Source organism: Panthera onca, chromosome E1 (assembly GCF_046562875.1).
Source record: "Panthera onca isolate mPanOnc1 chromosome E1, mPanOnc1 haplotype 2, whole genome shotgun sequence".
Classification (NCBI taxonomy): domain Eukaryota; kingdom Metazoa; phylum Chordata; class Mammalia; order Carnivora; family Felidae; genus Panthera; species Panthera onca.
In genome coordinates, this window is record NC_138352.1 from 52,091,085 (window position 1) to 52,118,543 (window position 27,459).

Here is a 27,459-nt window from a genome sequence, read left to right on the forward strand (position 1 = left end):
TTTTCCGAGTGATAATGATTTGGGGATTAAGTTAAAGAGGGCAGGGAGCAATTTTGAAGGACATGAGGTTTCAGCTCCCAATCCAGGGGAACGGGGGTGACTTGGTGAGGTCAGTTTGGGATGCAACCCAGGTCTTCTGGCACCCAGGCCCGTGCCCTTTCGCCTCCTGGCGTTGCCAGCGACAGTGGCCTACCAAGGGCCCCGGGATGGGGGGGTGGGGGAAAGCGGCGGCTTCGCCCGGCAGCAGAACTCAAGGTTTTGAACCCCACCCTTCCGGACGTGGAGGCGACTGCAGTGCGCTCTCCTAAGCGCCAGAGGGCGGTCTCGCGCACACTCGGGCCGCTCTGGCCCCGCCCGTCTCAGTGGCCGCGGAAGGTGACGTGGACACGGAAGTGGTCGTCGTCGCGGCGGCACCGGTGGGAGCGGGGCGCGGGGCTCAGAGTGCAGCGGGCGGTCGGGCGGACGGCGGCGTCTCGCACCTGCGGCGGCGGCGGACGCAGGCGTTGTCGGTTGGGTGCGAGTCCGCTGAACCGACGAGCGGCTTCTCAGCGCCTCTCCTGCCCGTCGGAGCCCCGGAGCCGGCACCGCTCAGCCGGCGTCACCATGACCAAGGCCGGCAGCAAGGGCGGGAACCTCCGCGACAAGCTGGACGGCAACGAGCTGGACCTGAGCCTCAGCGACCTGAATGAGGTCCCCATCAAGGAGCTGGTCAGTACAGTCCCGCGGGGCACAGGTGCCCACCCGAGACTGGCGCTGGCCCCTGCGCGGGCCGCCTCCTTTCCCACGCCTCAGTTTCCAGGTCTTAAAACCAGGTGGGAGGAGTGGGACTCGGTCCTCGGGCGCCCACCTCTGCCCCCAGTTTTCTTCCTTGGATGTACACGTGTCACTTTGGCGCAGTTCCAGAAGATGAGAAGGAGCTGCTTGTTCGGCCCTGAGCTTTTTACGGGTCGGGAGTGAATCTCCCCTCGTCTGGGGGCTTTCGCAGCGCTCAGCTCCGTGCTTGACTCAAAGTAGGCGCCCACGGTGTGGTGGCTGGCTGCATTGGGAGAATGAATGAACAAATGAATGAATGACTCGTCCGAGAAGTAGGCCTCTGGGTAGACCTGGGTGTGGCCCAGAACCGTGCATTTCTAGGAAGCCGGCCATCCCAGCCGGCTGTCCCAGCCCTGAGGCGTCCTTCCTTGAACTCTGCGAAGTGTCACTGCGGGGTCGGCGAGGGCTCTTCCCAAATTCCAGCTTAAACTGGCTGGAATCCGGGCGCTGCCGCCCACCCCACCACCCCGCTCCTCCCAGGCTCCCACTCCGGAAACTGAGGCCTGAGGTCCCAGAAGGTTACACGGCTGGATTGTTGCCAGGGTAGAGTTAGATCTTAGTCCCCGCTTTTCCCGCCGGGTTTCCTACCTGCACCCCCCACCCTAGCATTACTTGGGATGACCTACGTTTTCCCCACTGCCTTTAACGAATTGCACTTGGCTCTGTAGTGCGGAAGTTAGAACAGATTTCCAGTTTCATTGCTTAATCTCTTGAGTGCCCTTGGCAAGCTAGTTAATCTTTATGCCTAGACCTCCTCATTTATCAAATGGTGATAATAGTTCCCATCTTCTAGGGTTATGAGGATTAAGACTGTAATGTAAAATACTCGCCAGGTAGCAAGTGCTGATGCACGCAGCTGTTGCTCTTACTACGTTATATTTCAGTGCCGATTTTTAAAGGCCTTTCCTAGTTGTGGGAATTTTCTCTGGAAAGTGCCTCATTAGCAGATGTCACTGAATCATTCCATGTGCTGGTCTGACATTTTGTTCTTGTTCCTTTTCCTAGGTTGCCCTGCCAAAGGCCACCATACTGGATCTGTCCTGCAATAAACTGACTAGTCTACCGGTAAGATCGGCAAGCAAGCACAGTTCCTTCTAGATCCCTGATGCCGCTTCTCCTTCTTGTTTGTTTGTTTGTTTGTTTTTTTTTCATTTCTTTAATGTTTATTTATTTTTGAGAGAGAGAGAGGGAGAGAGACAGTGCAAGTGGGGGAGGGGCAGAGAGAGAGGGAGACACAGAATCTGAAGCAGGCTCCAGGCTCTGAGCTGTCAGCACAGAGCCCGACGCGGGGCTCGAACTCGTGAACCGTGAGATCGTGACCTGAGCCGAAGTCAGATGCTCAACTGACTGAGCCACCCAGGCACCCCTCTCCTTCTTGTTTAGAGGAGTTAGGTCATAAGGCGCAATTTCAGGACAGGCCCTGCAGACAGGCTGTGACTGAATCGGAGCATGCTGGGGGGTGGGTGAGGTGGGGTGGATTGTCTCAGCAAGAAGGGAAGCAAGGCTTCATTCTTCAGAACAGTGGGAAAGTCGGGCCACGAAACACTAAAGGCAGCAGAATGCTGGCTGAATCACTTATTGGGCTCATCTTTTTTCTGCCTTATTTTATTCCTTTGAAGAACAGTTTACCTCTCTATTGGGTAGAGGAGATTAGAAGCCATTCCGGAAGTTGCTGTGCAGCGCAGGGAGAAAGCTGTTTATGAACAGCTTTATGTTCCCTCCTTTTGCTGGGGAACAGGAAAAAAGTGTGGTTTTGGGGGACTACCATATTATTCTCCCAACCCTTGAATTACTCGAGACACTTTTTTTGTTCAACACAGCCAGTCTGTGGTCAGATCCTTTTGATTTTTCTTGCACAACTTCTCCCAGTTCTCCTCTTTCATATGCTTCGAGATTTCTTCAGTTCACCATCCTTTATCCCCGTCTAGGCCCTGGAGTGGTTGAGCCCTTCAGCCTCTCCGGGGTGATAGCCATTCTCCTCCAGAGCGGTGCTCCTTCCTCGTTGCCTTTTCCATCCATCACTCTGGCCGTGTCACTCCCTGACGCACTCCACTGGGCTCTGGCTCAGGGACCGAGTCTCAGAAGTTGGCAGGTTATTCATCGGGTCATTAGTCTGTTCCCCTCTCAGTATTCTCCCGGGCCTCGCTCATTATCCGCAGCGTCTTCCTGCGGCTCATCGGGAACCGTTTTTTCACACTGAAAAAGCAGCTGAGGTCCCGCTGCTCCTAGGAAGTATTCCATGTCTAATGACAGGATGGTGGCAGTTCCGTGCAGCCTGATGCTGCTGCACACTTTGCCGGGAGTCACTCCAGCAGCCCCTGGTGCTCTTTTCGGTCTGAACTCAGTTGTTTGTGCCTTCCTCGGCAGTGCAGAATCACTGGCGGTTTCAGGTCCCCGGAGAGCATGAGTAGTGTCTCTTAGCCGAGGCCGGAGCTTGATTTCAGGTGGGTACTGTGCTAGGTGCCGTGAAGAACAAAGAATGACACTGAGTGCTTAAGGGGCGCATCATCTTTCCAGGAAGGCGGATGGTTCCGTTGTGTTTCGACAGCTCCTGTGAAAGGAGAACACAGGGTGCTATGAGGGCACAGGAGGGACCCCCCTCATGGCTCCAGTCGCAGCGAGAACAGAGCATGAGGGAACACACTTATTTTGTGCCCACTTTGTGCTACGTCCTTTTCCACGTACTTCTCACTGCTTGGCACCAGAGGGGCTGAGTGTTAGCCGCACTTCATCCAGGGTGGAACAGCCGGTGGCAGGTGGGGTCAGGGTTTACACGTCGGTGCCTCTGGCTCGCGGGCTTCTGCAGTGGCTACACCAGAGTGTGCGCCCGAGGCTTAGGCGCTGTCTCTTCGGGTCCTAGTCGGATTTCTGTGGCCTCACACACCTGGTGAAGCTGGACCTGAGTAAGAACAGACTGCAGCAGCTGCCGGCAGACTTTGGCCGTCTGGTCAACCTCCAGCACCTGGATCTCCTCAACAACAAGCTGGTGACCCTGCCCGTCAGCTTTGCCCAGCTCAAGGTAACGGTTCACGAAGCAGCGTTCCACGGTCGGGTGAGGCACGGGGCTCGGGGGCCGACGGAGCATGGCTGTGAGCAAGGCTGGCGGAAATGCCACCTTGTTGGTGCTGCCTCGCACGGCTTTCCCTGCAGCTGGAACACACAGGGGCTTTCTTCCTGCTCATTTTGCTCGCCTTGAGGGACTCTCTTGTGAACTTGGGCTTAGCCAGCCTCTCTGTTCTATCCCTTCAGAGCCTGAAGTGGCTGGACCTGAAGGATAACCCCCTGGATCCTGTCCTGGCCAAAGTGGCAGGGGATTGCTTGGATGAGAAGCAGTGTAAGCAGTGTGCCAACAAGGTAAGCACGAAGCTCCCCCGGGTCCCCTCTGCCATTCCCCGGGGACTAGCCTCTGCCTCCTCTTGTTTTTCCCTCCCAGGGCACCTGTAGCCGTGTGTTGATTTGAGCACTGAGGTCCCAGTGAAATACGTCTGCTATGAGCCTGTCAGGCAGAGGGACCTTTGTTTCTATGTTGACGTTACAAGTAGCAGAACAAGACTGTCTTCTCTGCTGCAAAACTTCCGTTCTTAAGAAACCAGGACCTTGGGGCGCCTGGGTGGCTCAGTCAGTTAAGCATCCGACTCTTGATTTTGGCTCAGGTTATGATTTCTTGGTTTGTGAGATCGAGCCCCATGTGTCAGCGCAGCGCCTGCTTGGGATTCTCTCACTCCCTCTCTGCTCCTCCCCCACTCGCTCACGCACTTGCTCTCTCGTGCGTTCTCTTTCTGTCTCTCTCTCTCTGTCTCTCTCAAAATAAATAAACATTTAAGAAACCAGGACCTTGCCCGATCCCACATTACACTATTGACAGTTGTTCAAATGGGACAAGAAGGGTAGGGGCTGTGGCCTTTCTAAGTCGCGGTGGTTATAGGAATTTTGATAACGGTGTCAACATTTGGGTGCTGTACCGATAGGCAGACACGTCCTGGGCAGATCTGATTTATTTCAGTCAAGTCATCTGATAGAGGAGCGAGGAACCAAAGGCGGCACGGAAGCAGACACAGCCAGCAACCCTGAGGGGGCCTTGTGCTGCTTCTTAAGAACGACACCACGCATCTCTCACACTCCAGCCACAGTCCCTCTTCCCTCCAGCTTTAGAACAGATTGCTGCTGCTTCAGCTGAGCACCAGATGACTTACTTGGGCATGTTGAGGAGGCTTGATGAACAGAATAGACTTTAAACGCTTTAGATTTAAATCCTAGAATTGATGTCAGTGAGATGTGGGCACGGTGGGGGGGTGGGGGGTGTGGGTCTCTAGGTGAGGCTCAAGAATAATGGCCTTGTCTTGTCATTAGCTCAGGGCTTCTGAGAGAGTCTCATCATCTCTGTCATCCACTGGCACAGGAGATCCAAGTACAAGGTCAGTGCAGCCAGGTAGCCACGGCAACAGCTTGCCCTTAGCTGAGAACAGTACAAGTGATCGGTGAACTCCTGGCGCTTTAGGAGTGATGTGTGTTCTGAGGAAGAACGATAGCTGTAAGGGATGACTCTCCCTTTGTCCTGCATGCTTTGTATTTCACCTCATGCTCCTCATAACCCCGGGAAGTAGATATGACTTCCATTTCTCTGACCCGAGAAATGCCCAGTACGCACACGTTTCATTTCTCCCTTTATTCATTCAACTAGTAATATGTGAAACCTCGTGAAATTGCTCGTACTCTACAAGGATAACTTCTGTTGAGCACAGAGGTCTTTAGTGTTAGCACATACCTTCCAGACGGAGCTCCAGGTAGCACACTGCGTTGTGGATGTGGTAACTAGAGCCACGCTCCCCGGCACTGCTGCCCAGAGCAGTCTCTGGCACACCTTTAGGCGTCGTAGTAGCGTGGCTTGGGCCAGCCAGAACGAGGTCAGTTGTCCCCGGGAGATAGCGTAGATCTCACCAGCCCTGACCTTGTGGCTGCATGGGTCAGCTGTAGTCACTGATAAGCCTGGTGCGTAGTACAGCACCTTTTAAAAATAATTTGTTAGCTGGAAAGCATTCATCAAGTGCTGATGGACTGGGACCGGTGGACAAAATCCACCCTCGGGGCTCACGGTCTGCACCAGAGGAGTCGCTCCTTTTTCTGAACTGGCTGTTTTCAGCTAACTCCTGATGTATTAGGGCCCGGGGAAAAAGGGAGGTCTCTTAAACCTCTCAGCTCTTTATTTAGCGACCTGTACACCCCTTAAAACCCCCTGAATGGTTGGTGCTTACTTAGTATTTGGAATTCAGAGTGAGACAGGGACTTTGAACTTGGGCTGCCTCTCACCATCAGGCTTGACCTTCCTACAGATCCTGCACTCCTTGTTGAGTGGCCATTTTTTTTTAGTAAGACTGACTCCCTTCTGAGAGGTTGCAGCAGGTTCAAGGCCTGGGTTGCTCAGGACAGGGTTCCTTGTGGCTTCAAAGCAGGCTCTTGCAGGGAGCCTGAGAGGTTGAGTCACTTGCTAAGGTCACAGGGTCCGTAAGTGGTAGCGTTAGGATTGTGCCGGGCTCTAAGCTTTCACTCTCCTCTACAAACAAGGGATAGCTTCTAAAAACACAGCCTGAAAAAATAAAGTCTTTTACCTCCTCCCCTAACCATGCCCGTAGTGAGAATCTCTGGGGCTGTTTTTGTCAGGGGCTGTCCACGACTGACTGGACGAGGATTTGAGGGGCTCTGGGAGCCACGGCTTTGAGCGGTGTATGGGCCAAATGGCTCTTGGCTTCCTCCTAGAGGCTTCCTTAGTTTGTGTGCTGCCCTGAGTGGGACAAGCTCTGGCCCAGGAGCTCAGAAGACCAGTCCTCTGAGCTGTGCTACCTTCCAGCCACGCGAGGTGGACAGATCACCCCCCGTCAGCCTTGGCTTTCTTCCTTTTGAGGTGGGGATCCAGTCAGTCGTTCATCAAACACATACTGAGTGTCTAGCCCGCAGATGGGACGGTAGTCGCCACCCTTAGGGAAACTAGCGTTACACCTGACATAGGTAAGAGGCCTCCCGAGGACTGGGAAGAGCGGAACTTTGTAAGGTGGCCGAGGGAGGGAGGTCAGGAAGTCAGAAAGTCTCGGTGGAAGTGCCGTCCTGCCCACCACCAAGAGTTGCCTGGGGCACACGTGAGATCGTGCGTGTGACAGGGACTGTAAAGAGCAGGACTCCTTCCACGCTCCAGTCGGCAGTGGGTTTCACAAACGTGTTTGCTCACAGCTTTCGTGGCCTGGGCTCAGCTGGCCCTTCTCCAGCTAAGGCCGGCTTAGTAAGGTAGGAGACGAAGACAGGATGGCCTCCATTAGCTCCGCGCTGCCGCGGGGCTGTGCTCACCTAAAAGGAGCCGTCGTGCTTTTGAGCCTCCTGAGCAGACATGTGTGCCGTGGAGCCCCCGGCTTGGGCTAGTTCAGATCTCCGCTCCCCCTTTGCAGGTGTTACAGCACATGAAGGCCGTGCAGGCTGACCAGGAGCGAGAGAGGCAGCGGCGGCTGGAAGTAGAACGAGGTAGGTGCCGTCCCTCCGCCAGCCATCTTCCCGTCTTCGCCCTGCCACTGGCTTCCACGGGTCAGGAGCCGGGGTCCGTGGAAGCATCGTGAGGAGTAGCATGGTGGTGTATGGTGTCATCTGTGTCCAGTCCTGGCTTCTCCACTGAGCTCGAGAGTCCGGCAGCCGGCTGGGAGGGTTAAGAGGCAGCTCAACTTAAGCGTGGCCGAGACGGTCAGTCCCCTGCGAGCCCTCCCGGGGGTCCCCTGGACTAGACTGTCACCTTCCTGTAGTTATTCAAGCCTGAAACTGGAAAGATGTCCGGACGTCTGTCTTCAGTTCCCCAGCATCCAGTGTGTCAGCAAGGCCCGTGTGTGATGGTTCCTCCACCCCCGGGCCGTACTGTAATTCAGCCTCCGCGCTGTAGACCCCTCCCAGCTCTGTGGCCTGTCTCCACGCTGGTGCCCCTTCCGCACGGCAGCCACAGGGATCCCTTTACGACATAAGTCGGTGATGCTGCTATTTGCTTAAGACACTCTAATGGCTCCTGATTGAATTTAGGATGAAATTCAAACTTAGCTCCACAGACGACCGGGCCCGCCATGGCCCCAGGCCTGCTTGCTTCTCCAGCTGTGTCCGGCACCCAGGGGAGAGAACGCTGTTAACTTCAGCCACACGAGCCTCTGCTGTTGCTCGAACACGCTGAGTCCGGTCTTACTGCAGGGGCTGTGCCTGGTTTCTTCTTCGGGTCTTTACGCGGCTGGGTTCATGTCCTTGTCTGCTCAGATGTTGCCGTAGCTTTACCGTAACCCCTTCCGAACCACCCAGACTTGGGCAGCATCCCTCCCGTCACTCCATCACAGTCTCTGTTACTCTCTTTGAGGCGCATGTCGTTGTCTTTTTTCTGTTTGTTCACTCGTTTGTCTCCGTCTCTAGAAGGTCTTAGGTGCAGGAACCCGATTTGTCTTCACTGCTGTATCTCAAGCACTTAGCACAAGGTTTGGCGCACAGCGGGCGCTCCGTTGACTGGCAGACGTCTGAGCCCCCTTACTGGAGGATTCCGTGGTTGGAGGGGGGGAGGACGTGCTTGGTACTGGTCATGGGCAGATCCTGAAAGAGCCTGAGTGACACCGGGCCTTCTCACGTGCGTGGCTGCTGTGATGCTGTATTTCCTTGGACCACTGCTGCTTGACTTCCTGCCTCCACATGTTCTCTCCGGGTGGGGTAGAATGTGCTCTTGGCATTGTCGTTGCCCAGCTGGAACTTGGAGCTTGTTTGTACACAGAAAAGCAGTGGAAAGCTCCAGTACTTCGCACACTACAATTCAGCTACATTATGGGTCAGATGGGCTTTTAAGCCCAGAAAGACATTTAACTCCCTAATTTGTGGCATTCTGGCTTTGGAAAAATGTACTTCAGGCTTCCAAATAACTAATCTGGAAGTGCATTTTTAGAACCCAGTAATTTGTAAGCTGGGCATTGGATGTAAACGTACTTGAACCGTGAAGTAAATCAGAATGTGTCACAGATTCCTGAGTGGGAGCCTAGAGGTTCCCTCTGACAAATGATTAGTCTTGCTTTCTCAGGAAAACATTTCCATCGTGTCTAACTGTGAACTTGAGTGCTCACTTTGTCTTCTTACTTGCCCTTCCCATGCTACGTTCCCTTCTGAAGCTTGGGAAGACAGGAATCCCATAGAATCATGGCTTCTTCTCTTGACAGCCAAGTTGTATAATAAGGGTGTCCCTCTGTGCTTTCTGAATCACCAGGCTCATCACCCGTGCCTTCCTCATGTACCCTTGTTACATTCCCCTAATCTCTCCACTGCACGGGGCTGGGAACCTTTCAATAATCCATCGAGCAAACCCTGAGAGCAGTTTACTGTATTTGAGGGAGGGCTTACTTCCTGGAGAGCAGGAAGACGGCTGTCTCCTTAGGACTGCTTCAGTGACCTGTGGCATAAGGGAAAGGCCAAGCCCGTGCTTTTAGTCACTCAGGAAAGCACTCTTGCAGGTTTGTGGGTGAGAAGTCATCTTGGGGTGGATTTTCCTGCAGAGGCCGAGAAGAAGCGGGAGGCCAAGCAGCGAGCTAAGGAGGCGCAGGAGCGGGAGCTGCGGAAGCGGGAGAAGGCGGAAGAGAAGGAGCGCCGGAGAAAGGAGTACGACGCCCTCAAAGCAGCCAAGCGGGAGCAGGAGAAGAAGCCGAAGAAGGAAGCAAATCAGGCTCCGAGTATGTTTTCGCAGTTGCAGGGTTCCGGCGGGGGTGCCGCGGGGGCACTGAGGGGGCAGTGAGCGAGGCTGCAGACCTGGTCAGATCCAGCATGCTCTCAGTCCTGGGAGTCACGTGGAGGGTTTGCCTACGGGGGGTGGGGGGGCTGTCCTGGGGAGCAGGTGCTTACGTGCAGGTGTTTGGTGAGCCATGGCTTAGAGCGTTCCCAGAATAGGGAGCTGCCCTTCCTTCTTGTAAGGGTTGGATGGCAAAATCGCCATAAAGCGAAGATTGCATGTGGTCACACTGCCCTTAAAAGTCCCTCGCATCATCTGTGAAGTGCACTTGGGCATTCTGAGTGCACAGTACCGTCTCAGAGATGCCAGCACTACCTCTGGTTTTCTCTCCAAGTCGGAACAGAGCGCCCTCTTTTTGCTTGAACACCAGAGGAATCGTTTTGCTGCCTTCAGGGAGCCATGCTATATAAAAAACACAGTGTTTTGCCTGAATACTTCCAGTTGGATTTGTGTAGGGACATGGCTCCATATATAGGGGAGGATTGTACACCTTCTGGGCCAATGGGGCCTGTGAGGGAGAGGCCCCTGAGCCGGGGAAGGAATTCTGTAGGGAGGGTGAAGGCGTGGGGCCCGGCTGCGGCTCTCCCTCGCTGGCCTGGAGCAGGTTGCCTGGCCCCGTTTCCTTGTGTAAAACGAGGATTCCACCTCCTCACAGGGTAGCGACAGCATTAAGCAAGAAAACCTATGTGACGGGATCATGCAGTTCTTGGCATGTGGGTGCTCAGTCAAGTTTTTAAAAGTTTTGGCTAAAAATCTCAAAACCAGGGGCGCCTGAGTGGCTCAGTCGATTAAGTGGCCGACTTCGGCTCAGGTCACGGTCTCACCTCGTGAGTTCAAGCGCCGCACCGGGCTCTGTGCTGACAGCTCAGAGCCTGGAGCCTACTTCGGATTCTGTCTCTCTCCCTGCCCCTCCCCCGCGCGTGTGCGTGTTGTCTCTCTTTTTCAAAGATAAACGCTAAAAAAATTTTTTTTTAATCTCAAAAACGGTTTTTATTTTATTGTATTTATTTTTTTAAAGCGTTTCAAAAATTTTATTATTTTTTAAAATGTTTATTTTTGAGGGGCGCCTGGGTGGCTCAGTCGGTTGAGTGTCCGACTTCAGCTCAGGTCACGATCTCACGGTCCGTGAGTTCGAGCCCCACGTCGGGCCTGGGCTGATGGCCCAGAGCCTGGAGCCTGCTTCCGATTCTGTGTCTCCCTCTCTCTCTGCTCCTCCCCCGTTCATGCTCTGTCTCAAAAATAAATAAACGTTAAAAAAAATTAAAAAAAAAAAAAATGTTTATTTTTGAGAGAAACAGAGACAGAGCATGAATGGGGGAGGGGCAGAGAGAGAGCAAGACACAGAATCCGAAGCAGGCTCCAGGCTCCGAGCTGTCAGCTCAGACCCCGATGTGGGGCTTGAACTCACAAACCATGAGATCATGACCTGAGCCGAAGTCAGACACTCACCCGACTGAGCTCCTCAAGCACCCCTCAAAACCAATTTTTAAAAAAAAATTAGAAATGTAATATATATACTCACTCACTCTAGCATTGAAGCAGCATTCTAACTGTGCTTGTTGCCCCCTGAAAAGCCCCTCCCCTGATCCCGAGGGACCCTGGGGACTGAGCTCCGTGTGGCGCCCGGAATAACTCCTCGTTCTGAGTGTATCCTCTTGAGATCCACTGGAGGAGGACTTCTGTTTCGGGCTCTGCATAAGCAGAGGGTTTCAAGAACTCAGATGGCCTTAAAAAGTCCTCTCGTCAGGGCCTGGGAGTTTGCCTTTGAGGAGGGGGTTCTGGCGGATCTGCCTCAATGGGTAGAGTACGGGTCGTCTCCCACTGACTGAACGTTCTTGTCCGCTGTGACTCTGTCCCTCCAGAATCGAAGTCCGGCTCTCGCCCCCGCAAGCCGCCCCCCCGGAAACACACCAGGTCCTGGGCCGTGCTGAAGCTGCTGCTGCTGCTGCTCCTGTGTGTGGCCGGCGGGCTGGTCGCCTGTCGGGTGACAGAGCTGCAGCGGCAGCCCCTGTGCACCAGCGTGAACACCATCTACGACAACGCGGTCCGGGGTCTGCGCAGCCACGACATCCTGCAGTGGGTGCTGCAGGCCGATTCTCAGCAGTGAGCCTGTCCTCCACACCTGCTGCCTCCCAGCCTTGGAGCTTGGATTCCTATGGAATTGGGTTCTGCTGGACACAACCTCTTTTTAGCGTCCGACCTACCTGCCATCATCAAATGGCTGCCGATTGGTACTTGAGATCCCCTCTTTGTAGGACTTCTCCGTTCCTTGGTCAGGGTCCCCTGGCGGAATAAGAAGTGAGACGTGGGGACAGTTACCTGCATGCCTAAAGGAATAGGCTTGGGGTGGGGAGAGGGAAAAACGGCCTTTTCTAGTTGTTCTACAAAGCTGTGTAAAGGCAAGGCTCGTTTCTACTAAACGGTCAGGTCAGCTGTCACTACATTTATACTTTTGTATGTCACAAACTCTTTCTTTCATTCCTCCCTGGGCAGCCAGGGCAGATCAGGAGGCAGTGTGATTGGGGACTACGGGAACACCATACTCGGCAAATCTAGCCTAAATTGGGAGGGGGGGGGGGGATACCTATTTTCTTAAGGACCTCAGACATTTTTAATGACCATATAAAACCTCAGGCTGTGAAAGGGACTTCAGGACCACCCAGTCCAATAGAACACTTGCAGACAGGGAAACTGAGGCCTTCGGTGACTTGCCTATGGTCTCCCAGCTAGTTGAGGCAGAACTGAACTCCTGCTCCAGTATTCTCTCTTGTCATTTTGCTTCCATAATAATGTCAGGAGAGAACAGAAGTCACACCAGAACTGAGTGTCTCTCAGCTGGGGTGTAAAATCTTTGACGGTAGGCAAGCTTCATGTCCCACAAATAGAAATCTCATAGCCACGAGGGTCCTGGCAGCTCCTGTAGAGCCCTGCCCCCGGCTCATGTGGCTTTCGCAAAATGGGGACGGCCCAGGCTCCTTGCCTCAATTTTAGAGCATTAACTCCCTGATTGCCAGTAAACAACGAGGTGGACCATTGCAAAGCCATATTGTCTCGGGCAGCTGTTGGTAGTTGGTGCGACCAAGTAAGTCAAAGTCAACCTGAAAATTCCAAAGTTTCATGGAGATGGACGTCTAGAATTGTTTGGGTCGAGACCTAGAACCACCTCCGCAATGAAGGGAAGCGAGTGGCACCACGGAGTTTAAAAGTGGTGCACTTCCTAATGACCGGCACAGACGGGCAGGACTGTCCATGCTCTTGTCTCCCAGATTATGCCTCTGCTTGCTCTGTGGCCTCCTTGGCCTCTCTTTTTCACAAAAGCCGGATGAAGGAAAAAGAAATGGTCATCATGGTGCTCATTCACTGAAAGGTCCCAGTTACCAGCTTCTTGTCTCTCCCTCAGGGGAACAAGAACCTGTCATGGTTCAGAGACAGAGTGAGGTCCAGGGTTTTTAGCCTTAGTGGCTCATTTGGATAGGATGGCCACTTATGACCGTCCTATTGGAAGAAGTGACTTGTTCCTTTCTCCCTCCCCAGATAGCTCTGCTGCAAAAGCCCATACTTTACTCAGAATCACTACACATTCCTTAGTCTTCCTCCAAGCTCCAGAGCCATTGGTACAAATGCTTTATTGAAACTAAACAGTACGTGACATGAGATTAAGAGGATATGGAAGTCCCCACACAGGGGCTGGTTGAGGCGGCTTCAGTGGGTGTAGGAAGGCAGGGCACACCCGGCCCTAGTCAAGTCAACCCGCTGAGGGAAGTTCACTCATGATCTCGAGATTTGATGCTGAGGTTCTTCTGGATTTCTACAATTATTAAATATGTGTCTGAGTGGTCTGTCTTTGTTTCTTTGTGTTTTGAGGGTTGAGGGCTGGCTGGGGGAGGGGGGAGGGGTGATTTGTGCACGGCAGCTGGGTTTTTGCTAGGAGAGGAAAATTAAAGGCTTGTGAAGGGAAACACAAGTATCTCAGCCATCTGTCCCAAGCTGACAGGGAGACTTCTGCAGATAAGGGCGCCCAGGGAACAGCCTGTGGTCCGACCCAGGCTTGTGCTTCAAGGAGGCGTGTCCGGTCTCTTCCTGTGGCCAAAGGCGGAGGAGATGCAAACTTTGTCATCCTTGTCCCCGAGGGCTGGCGTCAGTCTGCACTGTCTAAAGAGAGAGCTGGCTGCAGAGTGGTCATCTGAAGGTAGATCCGCCTGGAGAGCTCTGGTCCAACACGGCGGGAGGTGGAGGTCACACCTTCCCCACGGCGAACCTGTATGTCCGCAAGCAAATTCTGGCGCTCTTGCTCCGAAAAACACCGCCTGTAAGCCTGCAAGTGGCAAGTGACCTCTCAATACTGTACCATCCAGTCACCCTTGTGCATCCATAAGGGGGCAGTAAGCTAGGGTGTTGGGGAGGAGAACCTGTCCTCCCCGGGTCAGTGTTAACTGCTTTTAGCAGGCCCACACTGTGGACCACCGGTGTGCCCCAAGGAAGCCGCCTGGGAGTCCACCGAGGCCACGGGGTGCCAGGTGGGGGGTGACCCCTGCAGCAGCATACCTGGACCAGACGCTGCGGGGAGGGATAGGTGTCCACAATGGCACTGGCCATGTCCAGGCTGACTCTGTTCAGCTGTTGAATCTGTCTCCTCCAGACCAGCGCGAGCCCCCTGCCAGCTCGGTCAACCTTTGCCCCTCCCGCCCAGTCACTCTCCAGGCAGAAAGAGAAACTGGTTTGATCTCGAAGCTTCCTGTGAATAGCAGTTGAAGAGTCATGAGTCAGTCACTCCACCTGTCCCCTCGGCTGGGAACTTAAAAACCCTCCCTCCTTCCACTGACCCCCCCCCCAAGAGGCAGGCACAATGTCGTATCTGGCCTATTTGAGTGCTTTGTTCCCAAACACCGCTAGTTGCTGGTTCCCTTAAAAACAACACCTAGTCCTTTCCATTAAGAGAGAGAGCACCAGGAAAGCACCAGATTGTTTCACATGCTGAAATTGGGTTGTGTTGACCAGATAGCAGTGTCCACAAGGACAGACAGACACAAGGGACCGGGTGTCAGGCAATCGGGGAACCTGGTCCAGTTCTAACTTGCTAGGAGCTTAGACAAGGCACTCTCTTAAGGCCTCACTTCCCTCAGGTATAGAATGAGGAGGGACTTGGCCTGAATTGTCTCTGAGGTCTTTTACTAACTCTAAATTCCGACCATGAACACTCCTAGAACTAAGTAGGCTAAAAGTTTGTTTCATGAGGGCTTATTACACTGTGACCTGCCATGTAATGAAACCTGGCAACTTGGCTTACTGGTGACCCAGGGCAGCCTGCAGGCCACGAACTTACACATGAGTTAAAGCAGAACATTTTACAGGCGCTAGGCTTGAGGGCTCCTCATGAGAATCCCCAGCACGAGGTCTGCTCCTTCCACCGCCAGCTTGACCGACAATGAGCCGGCAGCAGACCCCGGGGGAAGAGGACATCCGCACAGAACCAGGCCCGGCGGTGGGGCGGAGACTTGCTGGGGGCACTCACTTGAAGGGCGCCTCGGCCACAGCCTTTGTAAATGCGCAGGCGAAGTCGGCCAGCTCTTTCCAGCTCTGCACGATTCGGGCCTGGGCTTCGGTGTATAGCTGCAGATCCACCAATGCCTAGACACCCAAAAGCGGGACGGGCTGGAAGGGCAGAGGGACTCGGCCTCGTCGAAGTTGCCCTCTCACACCCGCCGAAGCTGCACCCCAGCGCCTTGGCTCCCTGTTTTAGCCCCTTCTCTCCTACTCGGTGCCAAGGCAGAGAGTCGTGTCCAGCAGGCACTTTGTTCCTTATCCACAGCAAACTGGGTTAGGGGAGAGTGAGAGCCCAGCCCGACTCGGGCAACACCGAGTTCTTACCTCTTCCACGTCTACCCTGGACACCATTTGCCCTGCGCTGGCCTCTGGTTGTCTCCGCTTCTTCTCCTTGGCCTGTTCTCTGTTTGCCACTCCTGGTTTCCTTCTTCTCGGAAGATGGGGAGCGCTGGAATTGGGGTGGGGGAGGTCAAAGAGCAGCAGCTCCAGGCTGAGCTCAGGCAGGAAAGGGGTGAAAAGACCAGACCAGAGGGTCCCACAGGGCTTGCCAGGGAGGACCCAGATCTGGGATGAGTAAGTGCACCCCGACGGCCCAAGAGCTGCCCCTTTTCAGGCTGTCTCGAGGACAAATTCAAACCTGAAGCATTTCTCCTGGTCCACAATCACCAGGGACAGAGCCTTCCCAGCTGTCCTCGCTGCAGTGTCAGTTACGAAGCTCCGGAGTGTTTCCTTCCCTTTCTCAGAGTCACCCAGGCTTCCCTGCGCGAAGGCAGACGCTGTGTTAACGTCTGTTCCCTAGAGTCGGCCCTCCGTCCCGTGCCTCGCGGGACACTCTTCTCTGCCCACCTGCTTGAACTTGTAGACCATGGACACAAACGCCTCTGCCAGGAGCAGCACCAGGACCATCGGTTCCTCCACCCAGCCTTCCTCTCCAACCTGCCAAAGGACCCGGGACCCAGCAGAGAGGGGCAGCTCAGCAGGCGCTCAGCACCCGTGAGAGAGACCCAGGCCTTCTGGGTGATGAACTTATTCCCATCAGCCGAGCCCACTTGTGCAGTATTCTTCAGGAATGAAGCCGTGGTGGCCAGAAACGGTAACCCGTGATCCTGTCCCTCCCAGTCCTCCCCTGCTCGACCTTGGCATACTGCATCTCAGAGGCGGTGAGTAAAAGGTGTGGAAATGCTGAGAACTGCCAATGCTTCTGGGCGCTTTGGATAGGGGGGTGGAGGGGAAGGAAACTCTTCCAGAGGGGTTGGTACAAATAAGTAACTTGGCCCTTGAGGGTAGATGCTGACTGGGAGCTGAGTGGCCCTTACACACACACAGGTTTTGTGTGACAGAGGTAAGAGCCACAGGGGAACTTCCGCCTGGGAGAGCACCTTCTCTTCACCAGGGCCAACAATGCAGTGTCACACAGTGACCGGGAGCGGGGCCAGTGCAGTTTTCTGACTGGGTCCCTGGAAACAAAAGCCAAGGCCTAGAACAGAGCAAAGTGCAGTGGGAGGAGCTGTGGGTTCTAGTTCCTGCTCAGCTGTGCTCCTCTGACCTGCCTCCCCCCGCCTGTGATGTGGGGGTAAGAACTCCCTCTGTGCGGGGTGACTGGGGTGACCGCGACTGACACACGAGGGAGAATGTGGAAGTGCCTTGAAAGGTTAAGCTGCGACATGGATATAAAGATTTGCTAACAACCCAAATTAAAAAGTGTGCAATTAGGGGCGCCTGGGTGGCTCAGTCGGTTAAGCGTCTGAACCTTGATTTCAGCTCAAGTCACAATCTCACGGTTTGTGAGTTCGAGTCCTGGGTCAGCCTCTGTACGGACAGTGTGGAGCCTGCTTGGGATTCTCTCTTTCTCTCTGCCCCTCCTGTGTGTGCTCTCTCTCTCTCAAAAGAAATAAAATCAATTAAGAAAAAAAAAGTATGCAATTGCCCTAAATTATTGAGCGAATGAGAGCCAAATGCGAGGAAAAATATTTTTAAGCAGGCTCCACACCCTAAGTGGGGCTTGAACTCATGACCCCAAGATCAAGAGTCAAGTGCTCTACTGACTGAGCCAGCCAGGTGCCCCAAGAGGAAAAAATCTTAACGTTTTCATCTAGAAACTCTTAAATGAGGGGTGGAGTATTGTGGATTCACAGACCAGATGAGTGGAAGGCACAGCAGCTGTAGTAACCTGGGAGCCCGGGCCAAGGAAGGAACATTTGCTGTGTGCCTGCTACGGGCCAGTGCTTGGTTATCTTAGTCCCCACGACACGGGGCACCCAAAAGGATGTAACGGTGTCCTCATTTTACACATGAGGCACAAGAAGATGAAATAATTTGCCTAGGCTCATAGCCATAAAGGCCTGGGGGCTGAGATTCAAGCACAAGCCCACCCATTCCCAAAGCCCAGCTAGAGAGAAGTAGAAATCCTGTGAGAATTACCTTCTCTCTGCCCCCCACGGATCCCCTCTCCCTCCATCCCCACTCTGCTCCCTGCAGGAGGCCGCATCACCAGGCTGTCTGGTGCAAAGGTTGGCGGGGAACCCAGGAGGAGATTGGAGGGAGGGAGGGAGGGAGGGAGGGAGGAGCGAAGTCGAGATATTTCCCTGGCTCCCTCGAGATGGGGTCACTTAGGGTTTGCTACCTTCCTCTACTGGAGGTCAAGCCTCTCTCAAGGTGGGTGCTGTCTACATTTCTCTCTCCTGGATTCTGATAACCACTTCTCCCCTTCATCCATTCAGGCCAAGGTATGGTAAGAAACATGTCAGTGGTTCTCAACCAGGGGTGAGTTTTTCCCACAAGGGATGTTTGGCACCATCTAGAGACGTTTTTGATTGTCATGCCCGGGAGTATGCTGACTGGCATCTGGTGGATAGAGGCCAGGGATGCCGTTCAACGTTCTACAGTGCACAGGACAGCCCCCACAACAGAGAATTATCCGACCTGAAACGCCGACTGTACCTGAGGTGGAGAAATCCTGAGTTAACGGTGTTATTATTACCTTGAGGTACTGTGTCGTCCCTTGTCATTTCCTTGTAGCCTGCCCACGCTTTAAAAAACAGATCCTTTATTATTAAATCTTCCTCAAATTACCCTAAGTTGAGTGTGCCTTCTGTTTTCCTGCTGGGACCTTGCCTAATATTCTTAACAATAAAAGCACAAGTATCGGGTGGCTCGAAGAGGGGAGGAGAGACGTCAGCCAGAAAGCTGCTACCTCAGCTAGCCCGGCCCTTCTCCTCCAGGTGATGCTGCAAGGCACGGCCTGTGCCTCAATCACACAGCGGCACTCCATGGACTGCAGCGCCCCGAGGAGCTGGCCTCCGCCTTCCATCTGTAAGAGCACTGCAACAGACGACAGGAAAGGCGCTATCAGTGGGTGGCCCAGGAGCAGGAAGGGCCCAGCACAGGATGAAGACAGTTGCCAGGAGCACCTGGATCCAGCCCCACAATGATGTGCCTTAAGCATTCCTCGGGCCTCTGAGTTTTCAGCCTGTTCACCGGGGCCGCGTTCTTCTGCCTTTCCGGTTGTCTCAGGGTGCTCTCCTTCTGGCTTGCTTGTCCCCGCGGCTGGCATCCCCGTGAGCCTCTCCTCTGGACCTTCTGACCATGCTTGGTTCTCTTCTGAAGTGGGGGGGCTTCAGCATTTGTTTTGGTCGCTGTCAAGCTGTCGCTCCGCACAGGGCAGGTGGCTTGGAAGGCTGGAAGCTGATGGCACAGACGGTCTCCCACAGGGTCCCTGTTACTTGATGAACGTCTCTCTGAGGTGTCACGGAAGGAGGCACCAGGGACCTTTGGAAAGGACTGTTTTTTCCAGCCGCATGATGCTCCTTCAGTACTCCGATGACCCCACACAGTTTGAATCGGGGAGCTAGCGTCCTCAGGGCTCAGCTGCTTGCGGGTCAGAAACTTACATGTAAGCCTCTGGGCCAGGGGGATCAATTCTTCCTCATCCTCACTTCCACTGCTTAGCACCCTGACTGGCTCCGTTTGTGGGACAGGTTCCGCTATGTCTGGGACAGGTGGTGTATCTTTCAACTTTGGTGATGGAGGACGGGAGGCCTCAGAATCCGAGGTATCAACCATAACAATCTTCTCCCTCTGAGGCTGCCCCCTCTTCGTTGAAGACGCTTCCTGCTTCAGAAAGGCAAACGTTGGCAACTCTTCAGAGTCACTCTCACTGGACTCCAGCGACAGTGATGACTTCATTAGAGCCATCGATAGGCGCTATCAAATTAATTCCCTAAAAGGAAAAAAAGAGATGAGACACAGACTAGCACCGAATTCAGTCCATTGGACACGTTCTGTGGCCCAACTTTACGGAAATACGCACGGTATCTAGAGAAACAGAAAAGACAGGATGCGGTCCCAACACATTCAACCTGGAACTCAGCTGTCTGTAGCCGAACGGGACGCCTCAAATCCCTTCTAGGTCAAGGCGACCTATAAACAAAGTGGAGATTACCATGAGAAAAAAAATTTTTTTTTTAATTTTTTTTTTCAACGCTTTTTTTATTTACTTTTGAGACAGAGAGAGACAGAACATGAACGGGGGAGGGTCAGAGAGAGAGAGAGGGAGACACAGAATCTGAAACAGGCTCCAGGCTCTGAGCTGTCAGCACAGAGCCTGACGCGGGGCTTGAACTCACGAACTGCAAGATCATGACCCGCAAGATCATGACCCGAGCCAAAGTCGGACGCTTAACCGACTGAGCCACCCAGGCGCCCCTACCATGAGAAAATTTTAACGCCAAGACTCAACACCACCCCTGGTTGATCTCTGCGTTTGACATGCAGGTTATCAAATATCCTTTCTTGGATATTTGGTTCGCTTCTGGGTTTTGCCCATTATGAACAATGCTGCCGCGAACATCCATCTCCACGTTTTCGTGGGGGCGTGTTTTCAACCCTCCTGCACATACACCTAGGAGTGCAACTGTTGGGTCGGGTACAAGAATCCGTATCTTTGAATAAACACTCACTAGCACTGTAGGTGTGACCCCCGAATGAGCCACCTAACCTTCCCCAGCCTCGCTTTCCAATGTAGCAAAATAGGGATGATAACAATACCTACGTGGTAACATTGTTGAGGAGTAAAATCGTGCGTCTACAGCGTTCGGTACAGCACGAGGCACACACGCTAAGCACTCAGTAAACACGCTGAATGCCTCCAGAGGGACCTCCTCCCGGTCCCCTCCCTGGGTCTCGCATTCGTCCGGCAAAACGAGGCTGCCTGCCAGACGCGCCCGGCTCGTCCGCACCGCGCGGCACAGCCCCCGATGCCCTGGTCACCCAGGCCCTGCAGAGCGGTGCTCAGGAGGCAGGCCCCCACTCGCCGCCCGCCGCGCCAGCACAGCGACACTCCCCCGCCACTCCTCGCGCCACTTTTTCAACGGCCGCGAAGACCCCGGAAGTAGATCTCCCGGTAGCGGAAGCAGGTCTCTGAGACCGGAAGCGAATGTACGGCAAATATGGCGTCGGCGGCGCTGGCGCTGAGGACGCGGGTGGCCGGTAACGGGACGCCGCGGCTGTTGCGGGGCGAGGGGTGCCGGCGGAGCGGGGGCCCTGCAGGGAGCCTGGGGGTGGAGGCCTTTCTCTGCGGAGGACACTGGGCGCGGAGTCGGGCGTGTGGGAGGGCCCACGAGCTTCGAGTGGCGGCTGTCACCGGTCACGTGACATGTCTCGGGCGGCCGGCAGTGGGTGGTGGATGGGTTGGGGGAGCACGTGTTCTTCCTTTGCCGGGCGCGCCAGTACAGCTTCCCTGGCGCTTGGTGACTTGGGCACCTCGCTTTCACTCCCTGGTGTATTTGGATCCCTTCATCTATAAATAGTGTACGTTGCCCACCCCCCTCCCACCAAATAACCCGCTCGGTCTCTGTGCTAGACTGTGGTTCGGTGTTGGGGATCTCAGCAGAGAAGATGAAGACAGTCTCTGTCCCCCGGACCGGTTCTTTCTAGTGGAGAAGCCAATACATAATAAGCACGTACACAAAATGGTTTTAAATTGTGACACGTGCTGTTAAGGGAAGCAAAAATACGTGTGTGGGGGGTGTCTTTTCTGGGCGCGGGGGGTTGGTGATTAGGGAAGGCCTTTCAGGAGGTGACATCTAAGTTAAGACCCAAAGCACGATAGGAGGCCTAGCCCTGGCAGAGAATGAGGGGCAGGAGAGTGACTCACGCCAGTGTTACATTTTGAGAAGCAAACAGCTGCTCTTACGTGAATTTAAAGAGGGTTAAGAGTGGAAATGAGGAAACCAGATGGGAAGCTGAAATGGGAGCCTTGATGAGAGAGGATTTCCCCAAGATGCTAGTGTCAGTGAACTTGGAGGGAAATGGTGGGTGGTTTTTAAGATCTGTTTGGGAGATAGAGCCCAGAGTTTGCCGGTGAGCTGGATATGTGAGATGAGCCAAGGGAAGCGATCTGCAAGGTCTTGATTTCTTCCTGAGCAACTGCATAGGTAGTCGCATCATTTACTTTGAGGTGAAGGATGGGGAGTAGGCTGAAAGGCAAAGATTTAGGAAAGAGAAAATGTAGGTAAAACAAAAGCCCCATTCTTCAGCTTAATAAGAGGATGAATAAACAAATAGGTTTAAAGGTAGATAGATCCCGGTGCTGGGTATTATAACATGTCTTTCTGAGTATTTATATCTGGTCCTTTGCCCCAGCTACTCTCTGTGCTCGTTAAAACTTCAGAAACCTGGTTTCAGGAACACTGAACTTGAAGGCTCCGGGGACTCACAAGACTTCTCTAAAGACTCTGGCATAGCCCTGGCTGTGTCCGGAGACCTGAGAGCAAGGACCGCCAGCCCTGTGCTTGTCATATAGCAAGGGGCTTCTAGCTTGGTTAGTGTGAATTTTAGTTCACTTCCTTTTGCAAAAGTAAATGCCGTTGAGCATTTCGGAATGCGTATGGGGAGGTCAGGTTGTCAAGGGCAGGGTGTCAGTCTTGGCTAGGACCTGTGCTGGATAGGCTTGCCCAAGAGAATCTAGCCTTCTGAAATGGCTGGGAGCCTGTGGGAGCCACCCTCAGAGAAGCTGCCCTTTTTTGTTTACACGTATCTGGTGTGCAGTAGATGGGTGGATGGCTGAGAAAGTGGTGGGTGAGGCCAAAGCAGGACCCTCTGTCTGGGTGTCCTGTTGCTGGGCCCTGTGGTCTGGCCCCTCCACAGTGCCTGGAGCTTTGACGACATGTGGTGAGTGAGGCTGAAGCCAGCAGCTCTGTGGTGTCCTCTTGATGGCTTACCTTTCTGTGGTGTTTGTCTCTCCTCAACAGGACTGAATGTGTCAGGACCCAGGGCACATGGTGTTTATTTATCTTCCGTGAATATTTCACTACCCACCACCTTCCCTGGCCACACACACTCTTCGCATGAGTGCATACACCCTGGACAATACAAGGAACGACTTGTCCCCTGCCGTGGGAGAAGGCCAAGGACTTGCAGACACTCCCTGAAAACCAACACAGTCAAGTGGCATTTCTGCTCACATATCTTCCTCCCCTCCCCTGCCACTGCCCCCCCGTCACCTCTCAGCTTAGCAGATGGCCCATTGAGGCAGAGGAGGAGTGATTGGGAGCCTCTCTGAACAACTTTTCTGTTCTGTCTGCAGTTACAACCCTGCTGGGCCCCCCTCAGACTGCGTCTCTTGCCGTCAGACATGCATCCAAGAAGACAGGCGGCAGCTCCAAAAACCTGGGTGGAAAGTCACCAGGCAAACGCTTTGGCCTCAAGAAAATGGAAGGTGAGGGTGGGCCTTGGCTTCCACTTCCCAGCTGCCCCCTCCCATGCTGTCCCCAGCATTCCTTTGCAGAATAGGAAAACCACGCACACTCCTGGTCCTCTGCTCTGCACTTAGCTCGCCAGAGCACTTGATTCCAGATTCCAGATGCAGAGAAGACCTGGGGAGGGGGTCCTGAGGAAGAGCAGATAGCTGTGAACCTGGGCCACGTGACTGGAGAGAGAAAACTGGCAGAGGGAGACCCGGGGCTGCTGCTGCATGAAGAAATTGACTTTGTCCAGGGTCAGGCTTAGAGGTCGGCGTGCGGCACTTGGTCCAGGAAAGCGAGGGCCGGTGTGTTTTCCCAGCAGTTAGCTGTGCTGCCCCAGCACTGGGGCCCAGAGTCAGTGTGCTTGTGGACTTCTCTTTTAGATCACTACGTTCATGCCGGCAACATCCTTGCGACTCAGCGCCACTTCCGTTGGCACCCGGGCGCCCATGTGAGTTGCTCCGTGGCCCTTTCCCCTTTTTTCTTTCCCAGGACCACCTCTCTGTGCTCCTAAGCATGATAGTAAATAACAAAACAGTTGCGTTCATTGGGTACCTATCAAATGCCAATCATCATTTTGCTTCCTGGGCCTGCATTATCTCGTTTCACCCTTAGCCCATCCCTGTGATGCGGTAGATGGCACCTCCATTGTCCAGGTAAGATGCCAGAGACTTAGAGAGTGGAGGGGTCCACGTGACAGAGCTGGGGTTCATGCCAGGGATGCCTGACTCCCGGTCACTGTGCCTTGCCTTGTGTAGCAGCAGCCTGGTTCTCTCGGGTCTCCTTTCTAACCCCCACCTGTTAGAGGAGGAGACACTTAGTGATTTGAGATATTTTTTGAATCTGGGGAAGCTAATTCCAGTGTATTCCTTTTTCTTTCTTTCTAACCGCTCTTTTGCATGAAGTTAATAGATGGCTGAAAAAGATAGTGTGGATTTAATAAATACAGCGGACGTGGGGCGCCTGGGTGGCGCAGTCGGTTAAGCGTCCGACTTCAGCCAGGTCACGATCTCGCGGTCCGTGAGTTCAAGCCCCGCGTCGGGCTCTGGGCTGACAGCTCGGAGCCTGGAGCCTGTTTCCGATTCTGTGTCTCCCTCTCTCTCTGCCCCTCCCCCGTTCATGCTCTGTCTCTCTCTGTCCCAAAAATAAAATAAAAAACGTTGAAAAAAAAAAAATTTAAATAAATACAGCGGACGTGCAAGAAATCAGGTCTACAGCAGGCAGGGATTTCAGCTTCAGCAAGCTGGGATTACTTTCTGACGTAGGAAAGATCTTTGTCAACGCAGATCGGTACGAGACTCTTCACGTTATCTTAAATGTTGGTTTGGTTTCCTTTGGAATCCGTTTCCCCTACCGCCCCTTTTTTGGCAATTTTAGGAGGCGCCGAAAGACTGATAGTAGCCAATACTTATGTCAGAAATGCTAATTTGTATGTGAATTGATTGTCCTTGCAGTAGCTTTGTCTTTTAGAACTTGAGACATTGGCTGTGTGGCTGTGTTAACTCTTGGGACTTGCCAAAGTAATAACAGCGACAATAACAAAAGCTAACGTGTTTTGAGCTAGGCAGTATTCTGAGCTCTTAACGATGAACTCATTTAATTCCTCGAGTTGAGCCCATAAAGCAGTTAATGTCACCCCCGTTTTGCAGATGAGAAAACCCAGACACAGTGAAGTAACACAGCTCGTCCGGGTCACACAATAGTAGGTAGTCGTGCTGGGATTTGAACCAGGCACTCTCGCTCCAGGGCTCATTCCTTTAATCAGAGAAATACTGAGTACCGTGTTGCCAATCTCAAGCTCTTAAAGAAAAATGCCGAAATACATACAGCTTACAAACCGTGTATGCAACTCGTAGTTTATTTAGTTTATTCTCTGCTCATAGTCTTCGCCCAAAGAACAGCTAGAAATAAACAGCTGCCCCGGCAGGTGAGGGTTAACCGAGCTGATGCACATATCAGCAGATACCATTGGTACTGCTGTTTTGTTAGTGTACGTGTTGCCATAGATATGGCCTTGCTCCGTCCTTCCCGTAAAGCCTGAACTTTAGAGATCACTGTTTGGATGAAAATATGGCAAACGTGTTTACTCTGACAATTCCAGTGCTTTTTCATTTTAAGCGAGGCAAGCTCCCAGGGGCAGTGATTAGGGGCAGTTTCCCCGGGCCTGGGGTTCGGGGATTTGTCTGGTGTGGCTTCTGGCCAGCTGCACGGACACGGGTCCAGATACCAGCCTTCGGGGACGGAGCAACCCCGTGGATTGGCTGTCGGAGTTTTTGTTTTCCCCCTTCTGTCCCAGGGTCGGTAAAGAAGTAGAAGTCAAGGAAGTGCCAAGCAGTAGGAAAGGGAACCCAGGATAGAGCTTTCTGATCTCCCGTTTGGGCCCAGGGCCTGAATCCTTACGAGAAGTTTGTTCTGAAGCCCTGGGATGGACCACCTGGCCGTCGGTCCAGCTGACTGGGTCTTTGTGTTGCAGGTGGGGCTGGGGAAGAAGAAGTACCTCTATGCCCTGGAGGAGGGGATAGTCCGCTACACTAAGGAGGTCTATGTGCCCAGTCCCAGCAACGCGGAGGCTGTGGACCTGGTCACCAGGCTGCCCAAGGGTGCTGTGCTCTATAAGACTTTTGTCCATGTGGTTCCTACCAAGCCTGAGGGCACCTTCAAACTGGTGGCTATGCTTTGAACTCCTGGTCGAGGCCGCCGGACAGAGACTGGAGCCCAGGTGACAGGAGAGGATGGCAGCGGCAGAAGTCAAGGGTTGGCACGACAAGGTCTGCTGAGGACGTCTGTTTGGTGGTGATTGCAGAAGACTCTGAAGTGACTGGCTTTTGGGAGACCTGACCTGGGGCCAGAAATAAAGTGTGCTGGAGTCATGAGTCTGTGCTGTGTGGGGATAAACCTGGATGGCGCTGCTTACTGGTCTTTTGGCCCTTACCCACGTTCTGTAGTGTGCACCACGGAGCACCCTGAAAGCAGAGAAGCGGCCTGCCAGAGTGAGGAAAAGAGAAGAGGGGAGTGTGTTTGAGAAGGGATTGCTTTAGAGCCATCTCCCCGAGGGGAAGGAGGAGGAGAGCTTGTGCTTGAGGGTGTTACTGCTCCTTCTCCCCCAGGAACCCATCCCAGGCTGGAACCTGGGGGGAGTGGGGGTGTGGGGGAGGGGCTGTAAAGGAAGCAACATGGTCATGTCCTCTCCTGGAGCCATATTTGGAGGGAGCTGGGGCTGCAGCCCCAGGAGTGGCCACATGGCCAACCCCTGTCTGACTCTGTGGGTCCAGCGTAGAAAGTCCCCATCTACCCTGGAATACCCAGGTCCTTTCACTGATGAGGCAGAATGGGTGATAAATGGGCTGCTTTCCATCTCCTGGGGAAAGACACGCCCACCTCACATCGTTTTCTGGTTCTTGATCTATCACAAACCATAAACAGCAAAGGATCTGGCTTTAGGAACTCAATCTGGGCCTGGACTGGGCTGGGGCCTTCACTGTCAGTCCAGCCCAAGACCTTAGACGCTTGGCTTCGAGTGGCAGGGCCAGGAAGAGTCTCAGCTGGGGCAGAGGGCTGTCTTGGCTGTTGGGGGTGGGCAGTTTGAGCTGCAGCCCCAGCAGGGCCTGTAGAGTCCAGTGGCTTCCTTCCAAGGACTCTCAGCCCTGCAGGCAGGAGCTTCAGGGACCGGGGCACAGAAGCCTCCCAACCTAAGAAGGTCTGCCTTGAACTTGTCACCTTATTTTCTCAGGACACGACCCCAGATTCTCCACCTCCTGCAGATCCTTGGCAGAGGTGGCCTAGGGTTTGTTGAGGTTCACTTTGGCTTCCTTCTTGTGGGGGTCACGTACCAAGGCCCAGCTGGGGGAGATGGCTGGAGGTGTCTCTGTAGGCTCAGCACCGTCCCTGCCAGTCCTCTGGAAAAGCAGAAAGGGGCAGGATGGAAGAGGGTGTTCCTCCTACACCTCCTACACAGGGAAACAGTGGTGTTTCCCTGAGCAGAGCAGGTGTCGCTTCATGGGGTGGATGAGCAGAGCCGCAGTTCGGTCGTGGTGCAGGCAGTGACCTGAGGGCCTCGCCGCCTCAGCTTGGTGACAGCTGAGGGATAGGAGCGTAAAGGCTTTAGCCATTCCCTGACACACCAGCCTCTCTGCCCGCCTGTACACACTTTCTTTCTTTTGGCTTCAGCTTTCTGTGTCTCCTCTCCCCTAGCGATGTTCCTTCCTGGAGACAAGCTGAGTCGTGGAGCTGTTGGCTGCACAGAATCCCTTCCGCAGGAGCCTGTTCTGAATCCCAGGGCAGACCCCCCCCCTGGGCTGGGTTCTGCCATCCTTCCCTCCACCCGAAGAGGTGAAGTGGGGCCTCCTCTCAAAGCCTGGGGCTCTCCACCAGTGACCCCTTCCTCATCCTGGGCTCTAACTGGGCATTATGTATCAGAGTAATATGAACTAAAGCTCAGTTGTCCAAGGTGCCCAAGGTTAGGAATGCCGAACATTCGCCTCTCTGCAGGCCCAGATCCTGAAGCACCGTGCAATCAGCTGGTGAACCTGCTGCTGCTGGGTCTTCTTTCGAATACTCTCATAGCTGGGCAGGCGAGCCAGCTGCCACAGG

The 27,459-nt window shown here is 53.8% G+C and overlaps 3 protein-coding genes across 6 annotated transcripts; 2 read left to right on the forward strand and 1 right to left on the reverse strand.

The window, feature by feature from the left end:
• Positions 1-377: 377 nt before the first annotated feature.
• Positions 378-13,422, forward strand: LRRC59 (leucine rich repeat containing 59). The gene is made up of 7 exons (XM_060646406.3): positions 378-708; positions 1,819-1,878; positions 3,674-3,832; positions 4,063-4,167; positions 7,248-7,320; positions 9,354-9,527; positions 11,446-13,422. Exons 1-7 carry the CDS (start codon positions 604-606, stop codon positions 11,688-11,690), a joined length of 921 nt encoding a protein of 306 aa, XP_060502389.1. The 5' UTR covers positions 378-603; the 3' UTR covers positions 11,691-13,422.
• On the reverse strand, positions 13,185-20,491 carry EME1 (essential meiotic structure-specific endonuclease 1). Of its 3 annotated transcripts, XM_060646388.3 has the most exons (10): positions 20,178-20,490; positions 19,437-19,546; positions 18,538-19,346; positions 18,321-18,448; positions 15,974-16,063; positions 15,765-15,886; positions 15,452-15,575; positions 15,096-15,211; positions 14,129-14,318; positions 13,185-13,898 (listed from the first exon to the last, which is right to left on the reverse strand). In XM_060646388.3, exons 3-10 carry the CDS (start codon positions 19,319-19,321, stop codon positions 13,722-13,724), a joined length of 1,731 nt encoding a protein of 576 aa, XP_060502371.1. In that variant the 5' UTR covers positions 19,322-19,346; positions 19,437-19,546; positions 20,178-20,490; the 3' UTR covers positions 13,185-13,721. The 3 variants fall into 3 exon arrangements, with proteins under 3 accessions (XP_060502371.1, XP_060502370.1, XP_060502372.1); XM_060646387.3 differs by lacking the exon at positions 19,437-19,546 and having other exon boundaries at positions 20,178-20,489; XM_060646389.3 differs by lacking the exons at positions 15,974-16,063; positions 19,437-19,546 and having other exon boundaries at positions 20,178-20,491.
• Positions 20,492-20,506: 15 nt separating this feature from the next.
• MRPL27 (mitochondrial ribosomal protein L27) lies at positions 20,507-25,742 on the forward strand. 2 transcript variants are annotated; one of them, XM_060646408.2, is made up of 4 exons: positions 20,507-20,614; positions 22,713-22,844; positions 23,253-23,320; positions 25,343-25,742. In XM_060646408.2, exons 1-4 carry the CDS (start codon positions 20,575-20,577, stop codon positions 25,547-25,549), a joined length of 447 nt encoding a protein of 148 aa, XP_060502391.1. In that variant the 5' UTR covers positions 20,507-20,574; the 3' UTR covers positions 25,550-25,742. The 2 variants fall into 2 exon arrangements, with proteins under 2 accessions (XP_060502391.1, XP_060502390.1); XM_060646407.3 differs by lacking the exon at positions 20,507-20,614 and adding an exon at positions 20,807-22,297.
• Positions 25,743-27,459: the final 1,717 nt, after the last annotated feature.

Coding starts and splice junctions, on each gene's coding strand:
- LRRC59 (XM_060646406.3), top strand. CDS start 604: ATGACCAAGGCCGGCAGCAAGGGCGGGAACCTCCGCGACAAGCTGGAC. Junction 1,879..3,673: donor ATAAACTGACTAGTCTACCG/GTAAGATCGGCA, acceptor TTCGGGTCCTAG/TCGGATTTCTGTGGCCTCAC. Junction 4,168..7,247: donor GTAAGCAGTGTGCCAACAAG/GTAAGCACGAAG, acceptor CCCCCTTTGCAG/GTGTTACAGCACATGAAGGC.
- MRPL27 (XM_060646407.3), top strand. CDS start 22,186: ATGGCTGAGAAAGTGGTGGGTGAGGCCAAAGCAGGACCCTCTGTCTGG. Junction 22,298..22,712: donor TGGAGCTTTGACGACATGTG/GTGAGTGAGGCT, acceptor TTCTGTCTGCAG/TTACAACCCTGCTGGGCCCC. Junction 23,321..25,342: donor GTTGGCACCCGGGCGCCCAT/GTGAGTTGCTCC, acceptor TTTGTGTTGCAG/GTGGGGCTGGGGAAGAAGAA.
- EME1 (XM_060646388.3), bottom strand. CDS start 19,321: ATGGCTCTAATGAAGTCATCACTGTCGCTGGAGTCCAGTGAGAGTGAC. Junction 16,064..18,320: donor GAAGGGCCGGGCTAGCTGAG/GTAGCAGCTTTC, acceptor GTCCTTTGGCAG/GTTGGAGAGGAAGGCTGGGT. Junction 15,212..15,451: donor CCAGGGTAGACGTGGAAGAG/GTAAGAACTCGG, acceptor TTGGGTGTCTAG/GCATTGGTGGATCTGCAGCT.